This window comes from Denticeps clupeoides, chromosome 9 (assembly GCF_900700375.1).
Source record: "Denticeps clupeoides chromosome 9, fDenClu1.1, whole genome shotgun sequence".
Lineage (NCBI taxonomy): Eukaryota > Metazoa > Chordata > Actinopteri > Clupeiformes > Denticipitidae > Denticeps > Denticeps clupeoides.
In genome coordinates, this window is record NC_041715.1 from 15,766,283 (window position 1) to 15,781,238 (window position 14,956).

General features: G+C 46.5%; 1 protein-coding gene across 2 annotated transcripts; it reads left to right on the forward strand.

Annotated features, from left to right (window-relative positions):
- The first annotated feature begins 4,910 nt into the window (after positions 1 to 4,910).
- ino80da (INO80 complex subunit Da) lies at positions 4,911 to 14,934 on the forward strand. 2 transcript variants are annotated; one of them, XM_028990411.1, is made up of 11 exons: positions 4,911 to 5,146; positions 6,725 to 6,971; positions 7,062 to 7,846; positions 8,115 to 8,223; positions 8,319 to 8,540; positions 8,974 to 9,083; positions 9,183 to 9,316; positions 9,670 to 9,902; positions 11,039 to 11,196; positions 11,384 to 12,403; positions 14,292 to 14,934. In XM_028990411.1, the coding sequence occupies exons 2-10, from the start codon at positions 6,754 to 6,756 to the stop codon at positions 12,391 to 12,393; spliced, it is 2,979 nt and encodes a 992-aa protein (XP_028846244.1). In that variant the 5' UTR covers positions 4,911 to 5,146; positions 6,725 to 6,753; the 3' UTR covers positions 12,394 to 12,403; positions 14,292 to 14,934. The 2 variants fall into 2 exon arrangements, with proteins under 2 accessions (XP_028846244.1, XP_028846243.1); XM_028990410.1 differs by having other exon boundaries at positions 11,384 to 12,389.
- The last annotated feature ends 22 nt before the right edge of the window (positions 14,935 to 14,956 follow it).

Consider the following 14,956-nt stretch of genomic DNA (forward strand, 5'->3'; position numbering starts at 1 on the left):
TGATCTTCTTGACCCTTTTCAGTCTGGTTTCAGGAAAGGGCATTCTACTGAAACCTCCCTCCTGGCAATGATGGATGACCTTCGTGCTGCAAGAGCTGCCCGCAGATCATCTGTCCTTGTCCTACTTGATCTATCTGCTGCCTTCGATACAGTTAACCACGAAATTCTTCTCACCACACTCTCTGATTTAGGAGTCACAGGAACCGTACTAGATTGGTTCACCTCTTATCTCTACGACAGGTCCTTCAAGGTATCATGGGGAGGTGAGACATCTGTCCTCTCTAGGGTAACCACAGGGGTTCCACAAGGCTCTGTCCTTGGCCCCCTTCTATTCTCAATATACACTCGCTCACTTGGTCACATCATCCAATCACATGGCTTCTCCTATCACTCCTATGCTGATGACACCCAGCTCTATCTGTCATTCCCACCAGAAGATGCTACTATAGCAACAAAAATTTCGGCCTGCCTCTCAGACATATCGGCATGGATGTCTGAGCGACACCTCCAACTCAACCTATCCAAAACCGAGATTCTGATCTTTCCGGGCAACAATTCTCCTCAGCAAAACCTTTCAATTCAAATTGGATCGCTATTGTTAACACCCACGGCATCTGCAAAAAGCCTTGGGGTTTGGATAGATAACAAACTGAGTTTGAACCATCATGTTGCTGCGATCTCCAGATCCTGCAGGTTCACTCTCTACAACATTCGCAAGATTCAGCCTTTTCTCTCACAACAGGTTCCTCGTCTAGGCAATGGTCATCTCCAAACTCGACTACTGTAACTCTCTCCTGGCTGGAGCCTCTGCAGTCACCATAAAACCACTCCAGATGGTCCAAAATATGGCAGCCCGCCTCATCTTCAATCAGCCAAAATACACCCATGTTACACCTCTTCTTACCTCCCTCCACTGGCTCCCGGTAGCTGCTCGCATTGAGTTCAAATCCTTGATGCTCGCCTACAGGGCTGTAAATGGAACTGCGCCCTCCTACATCAACACAATACTACCTAGATACACTCCTGCACGCTCTCTCAGATCGGCAAACGAAAGGAGACTAAAAATTCCTTCTTCACGGGGTCTCCGATTCCAATCATGTCTGTTCTCCGTTGTTGTCCCTGGCTGGTGGAACAACCTGCCCTCCTCCACACGACTAGCCGAGACTATCACCACTTTTAAGAAGAAGGTGAAAACCCTCTTATTCCAAAAATATTACAGACAAATTTAACACATACACATGCATACACATTTAACAAACAAATACAAAATGTATAAATACATTATAATTTTTCTTAGTCTAGCACCCAACAATCTCCGAGCATGCTCTTCAATGACAAGTCTAAGCCTTATCAGGGCTCTTAGTTTGTATACTTGATATTCTATAGAAATCGAACGAGAATTGCTGGTGTCTTCCCATTGTAAGTCGCTTTGGATAAAAGCGTCTGCCAAATAAAGTAAAGTAAAGTAAAGTAAAGTAAAGTAAAGTAAGTATAAAATCCTTGTCACGGCATTCACTGGAGACATCAGTTCGACAGCGCTGGTAACTGTGCCACAGACGGCCCCTGCAGGACCAGTCCACGATGTTCGCTAGCGCCAGGGGCCGGTAAACTGAAGCGAAGAGAGCCGTGGAGGACCAGAACATCGGCCCCCTAGCGGGGTACTCGCTGTGTCCAGTACAGCGATCTGAGCTGCTACAGGGAAGTATTCTTGCTTTGTGGAACCTACTCCACGTTCCCCTGTTCACGGAAATAGGAACCTACGTCTGGAAATGTCATTGGCATAGGCCCCGTGGGGGCACTGACGTCCAGGCCCGTGGGAGACCAGGTATGTGGGACATGTTTAATAGGGGCGGCGACATGTATTGTACTGGGATTCTGGGATAGTTTAACCTGTGCGGCTGAGAAACGGCGTTCTACCACTCATACCACTTCCACATATTAAACAATAATGAGGAATAGTACTTTTTTTATTCTTTCTTTATACATATAGAATTATTGTGCTCAGATATATTGCTGGCTCAACATTATTTTGATCAATACATGGATATTTTTACCGTGTGGTGGAATTTTATGCGATTGGCAGCCTTCTATTTAATTAGGGGTCTAGGAAAGGTCTCTGTCCTGCGCAAATGCATTAGTGACTGGTAATAATCTAAAAACACATTCAAATGTCCATTATTGGGACGTAATTTCTTCAGCTTTGGTGCAAAGGTGAACTGACTAGAATTTGGTGGTCAAAAGGTCAAAGGTCTCTGCGACCTCACATTCTAGTGAACAGAATATATCAGGGATTCCTTGAGGTGATTGAATGTAATATGCCACACTGGGACTCATTGTTGCACTGAGATTTTGGTGGTCAGTGTTCAGAGGTCAAGGTCACATGCGGTCGTAAGAGGGCCGTTACCTGCAACACAACTGCATTTGTTTCCCATGTTTTCTTTACCCACAGGGACACGGAATCCATTGGCAGCAGCATCGTTCTGAGCACAAGGGGAGGAGAAATTATGAGGATCCTGCCTCGCCTCCATGAGGACTTAAATGAGGAGTGGATCTCTGATAAGACAAGGTGAGAAGACATTTTTTTGCCTACGGTGGCCTGAAACGACAGATACTCTCACAGCCCGTGGTGAAGAATGCATCAGGGCAGCTTGTGGCTACTTATTCTTTTTTTTTTTTTCCTATATTACGAAGGTGGGATAAGGACGTTTGTCTTTACTGCAGTGACAGGGATCATCTGGGAAAGAAATTGCTGCTGTTTGGGGTGGGATGGTTGATGCAAAAGCCCCGGTTGCCCTAAAAGACCTGCTAAATCACCTCAACAGTGACAACCTGTGTATGGAAGAGGGTGCAGCTGTGTGAGCTAAGTTATCCAGAGACCCGCGTACTTCCTGAATGCGGAAAGCAACCTATACTAATATTTCGAAAAATCTTCCTCCAGAACCGATTTGCAGTCAAAATAGCCCACATGTCAACAATGGAATTGGATTCTTCTGAAGGAAAGCCTTCTCACTTATTTTATCCAGGATAGCCAATCAGGTAGCTGCTCTGCATCTCGGTTATGAGCCTGGTGTGAGTTCAATCAGATCAAATCCACCAAAAGTTCTGTTCCTTCTGGGGGCAAACAGTGGATGTATAACAAGAAAAGACCTGCCAGAGGACAGCTTCATCATCTACCAAGGTCAGTAGAAATGATACAGTACAATACTTACAGTCATAATCGTTCATTGTCAACTACTGATCCACAAATCCTTGATTATGTTATTTATCTAATTGGTCACATCCATTTTTGCACCCTAAACAGGGCATCATACACAGGAGCAGCATACACAGAGAAATGTGGCACCTACGTCAACATCGAGGGTTAGGCTCTGCAGACCAAGGTGGCAGTCAATACCCCCCCCCCTCCAAAAAAAAAAAAAAACGTTGCTGTTGCCAAGGTGAGGTTCGAGTAGGAAACAGAGACTTCCAAGAATTGTGCTCTCGTTTCCCCAACAAACAGTTGTCTGGTGTGATGCTTCCTCATGATGACTTGATGGGGCGCGTCAGATTAGCTGAGATCTCCCCAAATCTGGTACGATATGATGGTATGGGAGAAGTAAGTAAACTATTTCAAGCAAGCAAATTAACTTTTATATTCTTAATTCACAGAATATTTTTCTGAACATAGTTTTCTATTTAGGGCCCTATTTTGATGTATCTGGCATGTGTAGCAGAAAGGGGGAAGCGGAAACTATGGGCGTGTCCATTTTGCTATTTTGACGGGTAAAAAAGTCAGACATAGCAGCAGTGCTATGGCTGAGATTACTGTTATGATGGCACATTTAACCTGGGAAATGACAATCTGTGAACAACAATGAATCGTATACAGTATCCAGTATAAATTATGGAATTAAATAAAATGATATATAAACCAGGCAGGCATCTTTTAATAATTCATTTTAAATAAAAATATTGAAGAAAAACTCGGACCAAGGAGGGAATCCTATTTTAAAGCATGGTTCGTAAAAACAATAGTAAAATTAAAGCCCTTGCCATTCTATGCTAGTAGTATTTAGATTATGTGATGGAGTTTTATGGCCTCCTTCTCTTTCAGCATATTTCTCAGACTGTAAAAAAAGACCCCGACTCTGCTCACAGACCCCCGCCCCTCGTCCCTCCACTACTTACAGTGAAGGATTTCTATATGACAGGTTGGGTTTTTTTTGTAAAGCCCTGGAGGTCTTTGATCCAAAGCGATTTATTACCCCTGCAGCATCAGATGCCACTGCTGGGTGGCTGATTGACTGAAACAGCTCGAGCCACTAAAAGAACTCTGCTGCGGCGGCGGTGATCCCATCAGCAGGGCCAAGTGTGTAAAGTTTGCATTTCAGTCCGCCTGCTGCATCAACATCCTTTATGGGCACATTGTTCCGTACTGCCGTCAACACCAGAAAACCTGTACTTGAGAAAAAATAAGTGTAACGTATGTTGCATATGATTATGTTACATGATAATGATATTTTGAACTAAGGTAATTCAGTTTTCTGGCTGAACTATTTTACAAGTTACAGTGTCAGTGCAGCACCGTGAATAATGTTGCTTTTCTCTGAACGAGGTTAGTTAGAATTTTTACACCTCACACCAGGACTGTTTATACCCCCCCTTCTTACACCGGATCGGACGGAGTGTCGTGCGTGGTGCGCGGTCAAGGAGGAGCAGAGTAAACCGCCGAAAATGCCGCGGACGCCATGGACGCGCCGGGCCGCCAGACCGCGAACTGTTCACGCAGAACAGCTGTACAAGTCACACTGCTCCCGGCGGAGAGAATCCCAGCCCGGGGTTTCCAACATGGTCGACGTGCTGTTGTCATGTCCCCGCAGTGCCGATAGTGGTGCTGTGAGGAGACTCCGCCGTGCGGCGAGCTAAAAAAAAAAAAAAAAAAAAAAAGGAGCCCCGGCAGCCTTTAAACTGCTAATGTTTCCGCGCTGTGGACAAACGTACGTTTAAATGCGCGGTTCTGCCGAGCCGCACGGTTCTGCCGACGGGGGAACGGACCCATTTCCGAAGCGCGACGAGCCGAGCCGAGGCGCGGCGGAGCGGGTTACATCGGGGATTTTTCCACGGGCGCTTCGGAGCGAGTAGCCTGCCCAGCCTGTACCAGTTGACGGTAAGCGGCGCCGCTACGCTGCAGCCCCGGCCTCGCGTACGGAGGAGGCCGCGCTCCCAGGCGCCCTGCGCGGTGCGCTGCGCAAATCGAGGCCCCGAAACACCAAGGCTCAACGGGCCTTTATTTACGATGTAAACTAATTTACATTCGCATGGCCGCGTTAATGCGCTACTGGAAATGGCCTGTTATAAAGAAATTGTGCTGAGGCGATCTGTGACGCTGGGACGTTTTTGCCCGATGTCATTTTTCTCCAGTTTCAGGGTCGACGGGCTTACTTTTGAAGGGCCTGTTCACACGGGCCTCTTCGCCTTTTGTTTGCGACGCTATTAACACCACACCGCAATAAACATTCAGCACACATTACACCAGAAACGGCAGACATTCCACAAATAAAACGCGACGTTCGGTGTACGGGTGGAAGAAGAAATTTATTCACGAAGGCCAATATTTCCGTTTCCTGGCTACCGCAGCTTTGTGTTTTTAGCATTTTCGCGGCTAACCGGCTAACACGGGCTCTAATTTGACAGATTCGGTACATTATTCCGACTGGACCGCGGAACGATCTCGCAAGACCCCGTCGCTTTTTCAAAAAACGATTACAAAATTATTTATTTGTACAAATTAAACACTCGGCTAACACGCTCCGTTCCTGTATCGCCGACTGGGATATTTTAGTACATTTAGACACCGGTGCGTTTGTGAACTCCACTTCCAAATCACACATTCGTCTCTGTTGATGTCTCATAATGCAGCTATAGCGCATCTTTTTTTTTTTTTTTTATCTACTTAACAACACTGCTGACACTAAATCTAGACAACTGGTCTACAGGGTTTCTCAAAAGTACATTTAACTCGTCTGTCTTACCGATTAAAGATTGGGATTCGGACAAAAATCAGCAATTATTTTGCTATGTAGGGCAGTGTTCAGTTTTATTATACAGGCTGCTTTTTCAGAAGACTGCGGTCCTTCCGTCTATCTTTTCATATGAGTAATTATAATATGATGTGATCACCCTGAACCCACAAAATGCGTGTATTTTTTGAAGCAGATTATCATCATTGTGACCACTTTTCTGAAGTAAACTGGCCAGTTGGACCCACATTTAGATAAAAAAAATCCTGATAATTTGCTGCTTTTTCAAATGGTATCTATTTTCTATTCATCTTAAAAAGCTGCATATTATTATTATTATTTTTTTTTTAACTCTAGATCAGTATATCGGTCAGTATTTTGTTACTCTGAGAAGTTGAACTGCTGATGCAAACTTTATTATTTATTCGTTTTTATGCCAACTGTAACATTCTGTTAAACTGTGACCAGATGAAGGATGTCTGGCCAACTTCAGCTCGTGAATGTTGTTCAAACGTTGATCCGCCCCATAAAAGAGGCTATTTGCACATCCCGGTTGCGGGAACCAAACTACGGCCTGTTGACATGATGTAATAAGAGATGAAACGTTTCCGTTGTGGAAATGATCATATTTTCGGGTTTTGTTCTTTTGTCGTGTTGTTCATGCCGATGTTGGATTTTGAAAGTGACCTAAAAGTGTGGTTTGTGATTGTCACTGTCTTCCTCAGCTGATGTTCTCAAGGACACGAGTCACGTGATGTATGAGGGCAAACACATACACTTCTCGGAGGTGGACAATAAGCCATTGTGCTCGTACAGCCCCAAGCTCTGTAAGCAGCGCAGACTCAATGGCTATGCCTTCTGTATCCGTCACGTTCTAGAGGATAAGACCGCTCCCTTCAAGCAATGTGAATATGTGGCCAAGTACAACAGCCAGCGATGCACCAACCCCATCCCCAAATCTGAGGACCGCAGGTGAGTGGCAGCCACTGCATCATGTTTTTATATTTTTATTTGATATCACTGGCCCAGCGGCCGCGTGAATAACGTGGTCTTCTCGCGCAGATACTGTAACAGCCACCTGCAAGTGCTTGGCTTTATACCCAAGAAGGAGCGCAAGAAAAAGCATGAGGCGCTGGAGGAGCTGCGCTCGCGGCCACACTTGGAGTCGGTGGCTCTCAACATCACCGTGCCCACCCTGGCTCTGAAGGCTTCCAATGGGCTCGACGAGCTCCCGCCCTGTGCGCGCTTGCTACCCCTCCCGGACGGGGAGCTCCTGGACCCCTTCGCCTTCTGTGAAGAGGACACGGACGGGGAAGAGGCCGCGCAGAGGAAGGCGTTTCCCGTCAAGAAGAAGCCACCCAGCCAGCTGGTGTTCAGCCAGAGACAGCCGCTACAGGACACTGAACAGCCACCAGAGCACTTTAGCCCCTCCGCGCAACCCTGTCCTCAGTCCTCCTCGCCCATGCAGTCCAGCCTCCCTTCCCAGCAGCCCCTGCTCCTTCAGCTCCCCCAGCACTCCAGCCTGCCCTCCTACGTCCTTGCAGGACCGCAGCAGGGTTTATTATGCAAACCAGCACCACCTCAGACCGGCCCTCTGCTGCCTTCTGGGCTGGCATGTCACCCAGCCCCCAGTCCGGCGCTGTCCTCCGGTCCCCCGCTCAGCAGGAAAGGCCAGCTCACTGCCACGCCCCTGCCAACTGGCAGTCTGGACGGCGCGCAGCGCCACTCGGTGGCCATGCGCCCAGCTGCCTTCTCACCTCCACCCGCCTGCCTGCAGAGGCTCAAGCACCTGGTGCAGCTGTGCTCCAAGAGACAGCAGGAAGACGGGGACCTGTTCCCTCACCTAGGTGCCATTCTCATCTTACATATATATTACTTTTAGAAGTCGTATTTGATAACTGGTCTTATGTAGTCGTGCAGGTGTTTATTTCTAGTGAATAGATGCTGGATTCTCAGACTACTTATATTTTTTCAGTTGAGCTCTACAGTCTGTTTTCAGAAAAATAATACGGTCTTGAATACATTTTGGTCTTCAGAGTGATTTTATTAGAGAGAACGCGTAAAAAAATAAATGCTTCAGTTTAATTGTGAACCTTTTTATTTGTGTGTGTGCAGGCTTGGACTGGTCAGAAGACAGCGCAGACGACGATTATGAAGAGGATGAAGATGTAGAGAGAATTCCAACATATGGAGGAACATCACAAGAATGCCGCTTCGGCGACCAGTAAGACACTCGTCAGACTCCACCTTTTTTTTTTTTTTTTTTTTTTTTTTTTAATGAAACGGAAGGTTGAGAGGTGTCCCGGTTTCCTCCGCCAGGTCGTGTGAAGGTGGTGTCTCACGGAGGACACGTCTGGCTCAGCTCTGCAGCCTTCTGCAGGAGAAGTACAGGCACCTCTGCAGGCAGGAACGGGCGGCCATGCGTCAGAGGAGACACCGCTACGCCTTCCGCAAAGCCCTGCTGCACGCTGCCAACAAGGACCCGGACTGCGCCGGCCAGCTCATTCAGAAGCTCTGTAAGATCTCCACGGCCTCCTGCAGGTACTGCCAAAAACCGGCCCGACACCCACAACTGTTACCGTTATAATCAGGGGTGAAGTTGAGCTGGAACGTGACGGACCTGCCTTCAGCAGTTCCAGCTGAGAACAACATCTGCTAATGTTATGTTCTCTGAAGCTTCTGGACCATCTGTGCTGGGTGGAGCTAAGCTGCCTTTCATTGCTTTTAGCTTTCATGCAGGTAATATATGATACGTTTTTCCCCCTCTCTTCAAAGGTTGTGGTCGTAGCAGATTATCACCCCTCTCCTAGGAACCTCCTGCATATGGATAATTCTTCCTAGTTTAAAGTTGTATTGTTAGTATGTATTTTTTGGCCGGGGCGTTGGCGAGTAGGATTTCACCCCTGATTATAATGGTGCTGAATAGAGCATTCGAGTTCGTGTCGTTATCATTTGCTCCTGTTTGTCTCCCCAGCGGGAGAATTCTAGCGCCGGCGGCTCCGGAGACGCTGGTCTGCACGGGAAGCACTAAGGGGCAGGGCTGCAGCAACAGAGCGCTGCCCTTCACCCGGCACTGCTTCCAACGTATCCTTCTCACAGAAGCTCGCAATGTCTGTTCGGTGGACTTAGTAACATGCGAACGGGACGCCTTTTCGGCTTTTATCCTTCACACCGCATTGGCAGACGTTCTCATGAACCGCTCCCAGCAGCTCTTCTCCAGCTGCACGGCCAAGTTCGCGGACGGACAGCAGTGCTCCATCCCCGTCTTCGACATCACGCACCAGACGCCTCTCTGCGACGAGCACGCCAAGAAAATGGTGAGTCAGATGCGCGTCCGGAAACCTCTGTCGTCCTCAAGGATGTTTGTGCAGCATTCCTCTCATTCCTGAGCCTGTTACTTAAGTCCCTCCTGGATTTCACAAGCTTTTCTTGGGGGACTTTTGCAGCTTAAAATGCCTGATTATTCTTATGAGAAATTTTTTACAGTTTTTGCTGTGAAACATCACCGAAGTTTAGACATCGTTTCTTCTATTAACTTGAAATTACTTTAGGTATCACTTTTTTTTTTATTGTGCTCCTAAAGTTCCTAGTAATTATTCATCCGGAATATGGACTGTAACGGTACATGCACCAGCGTAGCTGTCGTATTGATTGAGTTGCTGTGTGGCAGGATAACTTCTTGCGTGGCGATGGCAACAGGAGACTGCAACACCATCAGCACCACCAGCAGCTGCAGCAGCGCAAGCCACGGAAAAAGACCAAGTCGCCGGCACTCAGCAAGAAACACAAGAAGAAGAAGAAGAGGAGAGGACCTCGGCGGCCACAGAAGCCCATCCCCCCAGCGCTGCCTCAGGGGAACCTGGGCATGCCTTCCAGCCTGGCACTGCCCACGCACAGCATCAGGTATAGACTGTGTGTGTGTGTGTGTGTGTGTGTGTGTGTGTGTGTGTGTGTGTGTTTGTTTGTTACGATACTGAAATCTCAAACTCTATACCGATACTAAGGATGGTACTCAGTACAATATTTTCAGTACTACAGGGGCAGAAAAAACAAACACAGGAACTTTTAAAATAATTAAAATAAATCAAGGTCATTTTAAATAAAGTTTGAAAACACACACACACACACATACATATATATATATGTGTGTGTGTGTGTGTGTATGTAACACTACAAAAAGAAATAAAAAAATTAACAAATAAATGAATGAATAAGCGAGGAAACTGCCATTCTTATACTTAAATAACTTCAACCGCATTGACAGAGGCTTTGCTAAACCTGACCAGCTGCTTACTTTGATAGCGACAAATAGGCGTGTCCACATCTTTGGTTATCCCCGTTCAGAGAGCACTGCTGCTTTTTAGATCTTCTAGCAAGCTTGGTGCTTGAGAATTAATGTTGGAGTTGCTTTCGCCTGCTGCCATTTTTAAAGTGTGGTTCTCATGAAAAACTTTGGGTCCTCCAGGCAGCTGGGGGAGGGGCTTCCCGCTGCAATGCATGTTGAGAATTTGAGTATCGATACCAGTGCAAATTGATATCCAAATCGATACTAACTTTTAGTAGTGTGTGTGTGTGTGTGTGTGTGTGTGAGAGGTAATGTTATGCCTGTCATTCATCATGTATGTTTTTCTGTAGTTGAATGGTTCCCAATGTGGAGAAATATATAATGAAAGCAATGACTGCTGTTCACTCCAATTGATACCGAGCCCATTTTCCATGGAGATGGTGAGACGTTTTCATGGTGCACGGTGTCACATGAGTAACACAGCCAACCAGTCAGTCAGCAAAATAAAATAAAAAATAATGATGGACCCACTTGGGGCAAGTTTTTCTTTATTCCTATCAAATTTTTAAAACATTTTATTTACATTGTTCAAAAAGTTGCAATTTGGAATAACAATGTTTCCAGTAAATTCCAGTGACATACGTGCATGGGTGGTGAGAATATTCTTATCTCCAAAAACCCTGGCCAAAAAGAATGCCAAGGCTGCTGTGGTTTGTCTCTGGAGGAAACGGCTAATTTCTTTTCTGTATATCAGGAGTCCCTCAACGCCTGAGCTGAGCACAGATGAGCTTCCTGATGACATAACCAATGACATAGCGGACATTCCAAACGACCTTGAGTTGAACCAGGAAGATTTCTCTGACGTGTTGCCAAGGCTCCCGGATGACCTGCAGGACTTTGACCTGTTTGAAGGTGAGAGGTTGTGGGATTACGCTCGTGGTTCTTTCTTGGGTTGGATACTGGAATTCGGCTGATCTGAATATAAGACTTTGCTTTATTCCCAGATGTACTTTTAAGAGGAGGTTTTTAGTCAACAGAGTAACAAGATACAGTGTGTGTGTGTGTGTGTGTGTGTGTGTGTGTGTGTGTCTGTCTTCAGGCAAAAATGGGGAGCTGCTGCCCACCACGGAAGAGGCGGAGGAACTTGTGCGAGCGCTTCAGGCCATGGGCTCCTATCCCGACTCTCTAGTCTGCCTCAGCTCCATGGGGGAGCTGGCACCGGCCGATGCCGTGGACCACCGCTCCCTCGCCGTCTTTGCTGGTCCAGGGGTCCAAACGGGTGGGATGGGAGACCTGCTGAACGGCCGCCTCCCCGCCGAGAACTTCACAAGCCTGGAGCTGGAGGACAACCTGCTGCACTCAGCCGGCCCCCATTTCAGCCCGTCACCGTCCCCGCAACCCCCCGCTGTCCCAGCAGCTGCAGCCCCGGTGCCCAGCCTACCCTCGGCCGGCCAGACCCCCAGTGACGCTCAGCGGACGTTCCCCCGGACACACCCCCAACCCCACGGCTTGCTCAAGCCCGACGCACCCCACTCGCTCCCGCAAGCTGGCCCCTTCAGCAGCGAACACGTTCCCTCCCCCTACAGCGAACACATAGCAATGCCCCACGCAGCCTCCTTCCAGACCGAGCCTGCTCTCCTGCTGGAGGTGCCACTGAGTGGGGTGCCGGGCCCGCCACGGCCCTCCTGGAACAACCTGCCCCTCTCCCTCACGGACCCCACGCAGTTCGGCAACCTCATCGGCCCGGAAGGACACCTTCTGTCCACGTCCCTGTCCACCCCTCCCTCCACCACGCACTCGATCACGCTGCAGCCCACGGTGGCCCTGTCAGCGCTGCCCCAGAGCGGCCTGACGGGGCTGAGCTTGCCCCCTGCACCTTCGTCCTCACCGTCCCCATCCTCCTCACCGCGGGACCTTCTGAGCGCCCTTCCACCCAAACAGCAGCTCCCTCAGTTCAGCGCCGTCTTCGGCCACCAACTGGCCTCCCACAGCGGCATCCCCAAAGACCTGCAGCCCAGCCACAGCTCCACAGCGCCCCCAACTGGCTTCTCCATCACCAGTGCCACTGCTGCCAGTGCCAACAGTGCAGCTCCACTGTTCCCACAGTAACTTGAGAATGGTGCGAGTTTGTCAGTGAGAGAGAGAGAGAGAAAGAGAGAGAGAGAGAGTTTGGTAGTGGAACATTGGATTCTGCCGTTTTCTAAAAGTACCAGTGTTTTAAGAACATGAAACCTGACTTGCCCTAAAAAGGGTCAAAAATTTCCAAAAAAAGTTTCATTCATTTTGGAAACAAGAAAATGCAAATCATACTTCTCATGAATTGGACTCTTGCATTTTCAGAGTTCCCACCGTCCCTGCACATGTCTGTGGATAATAACCACGTTTGGAGAGAAACCGAAGAATCCACTGGTCTGTTGGAAGTGCAGTGTGTGTGTGTGTGTGTGTGTGTGTGTGTGTGTGTGTGTGTGTGTGTGTGTGTGTGTGTGTGTGTGTGTGTGTGTGTGTCACCATAATAATATCATGAACAGTGCTACAGAGTTCAGTGAGAGCCTTGAACATCAGCTCAGTGTGGATGCAGGATGCAGTGTGGACCCCTGTACCCGGTCTCGTTCACACAGCGGTGTTGCTTCTCTCTCCCCCGCACGTCATTTTGATCAGCACTGGGACCTCCCAGGATGAATTTTAGGTGTCTGTGGCCCGCTCTGACCTAAAGAGAATCTCACCATCCGATCATGATAAAGGGGTTCCTGTGCTCTGACAAGCAGCCAAACCACTTTTAAAACATGTTTTTATATTTTAGATATTTAGCCTTTTATCAATTTATAAACTAATTCAGTTGAGTTTCTGCATAGAAACTCAGTAGGGTTCTAGTAGGCACTCAATGCAAGCCTGGTATTAATAATCTAAGCAATAAACACACTGGCGCACTCTCATCACAGTACTTTGGTGTGTGGTTTTTATCTGTTTCCACTGCATACCTCTTTATACCCATTCTGACTACCCGCCCCCCAAAATGTCAAATTCCAATCACGGCTGGACTGTTCCTTGGCCGACAGAGAGGAGAATTAAAAAAATTCAAAATGGTGCTCTCTGGCTTCTGTACAGTCTGACCCCTGAGCTAACATATTTATGAATACATTTTTTGTGGTCCCTTCAGCATACAAAACTTCAGGAATCACCTTGCTTTGATAGAAGCAGTGTTGGGCAAAGTAGTTGAGTGTAGAGACGGCTCCAGCGCGACCTCCCCTCCCTGTGTTTTTAGCCTCTGAACTGTCTGTGTGTGTTGGTGGTGGTTGTGGTCTTTAAAAAGAAATTTGGTGCAATTTTTAGATGGAACGGCCCTCACTGTGACGTAGGGGCCCGTTTTTAATATTTCAGGTCAATGCTGAAGGGTTTCCTGGGTATTAATGTGAGCCCTTAACTACCTGAACCTTTCTTCTTGTGACCTGCTCTGTGTTAGAGAAGGAGGGAGTAAAAAAAAAACTAAAAAAATTAACTCGTACCCCTAAAGTTATTCTTGTGTGATGACGGTTAATCATGGTTCTTTCGGTAGACTTTTAGAAATTGGATTTTCACATTATTGTTAAGTATTAAATATATTTATAGCATAGCACTCTCTATATTGGGCTTTTCTGGTGAATTCAGCAGAGTGACACTGACCTGAGGTTTTTTTTTTTTTTTTTTTTTTAATAATTAGAAGAGAAGAAAAAAAAACAGAGCCAGTGTGTCGTGGAATACCTTTCACAATATTGTGGGTTAATTTTTTTTTTTTTTTTTACACAATGATGTTCTTGCGTCTGTTGTTTAGATTGATCACAGTGACTGATAACATATGGCAGTCCTTTTTTTTCGGGCTTCTTAACTGTGACTTGACTGGATCTCTAGATAGCCATTGCCCAAAGAGACGCATCTAAAGTCATTTTGATGAACATTGGAAGCTGGAGGAGATAAAAAAAAATAATAATCACAGGAATGCAATTTTTTTTTTTTTTTTTTTTAAACTTCAGAGCTGACCGCTGACCTTTAACCCACCCCTTCTAGTATGGCCCTAAAAGACTTCCATCACTTCCAAAGAGGTTACACACGAGCACAAGCACATCAAGATAAAAAAATTTTGTTTGTTTTTAATTATTATGATTAATATATACATTTCTTCTTTTTTGGGGGGTCGTTATCACCTGTAAGTGCACCTGACCCAGGAGTCACACGGACCTGAATGTCTCGAAATTTTAGCGCAAGCAACAGAATACTGCTGTAGTCACTTAGCACGACGTGAAGAGAAATTGCACACGGAAATCCCGACCAATCCTCAAAACGAAATGCTCTTCAGGGCTCTGTAGGCTTCAGATCTGAGAGATGGCTGACAAATTCCTATACTCATTGAATGTACTGTATTACTGTTATTAAAAAAGCATAGGATGATCTAATTTAAAAAAAAAAAAAAAAAAAAAAGTCACCTTTTGTTATTGGTCCTTGTTTAATTTGTCTAAGGTATTTTTTTGTATACAAAGGTTTACATTTTTATGTATATTTTTCTTGTGTACAAATGATGTAATATGTGTATAAACACTGTATGTAATATCTGTATATAGTGTGAAAAAAAAACTGATCTTTGTTTTTGGACGTACAAAATAAAAAAAAATTGCTGTGGAGGTTTGATTTTTATTTCAAC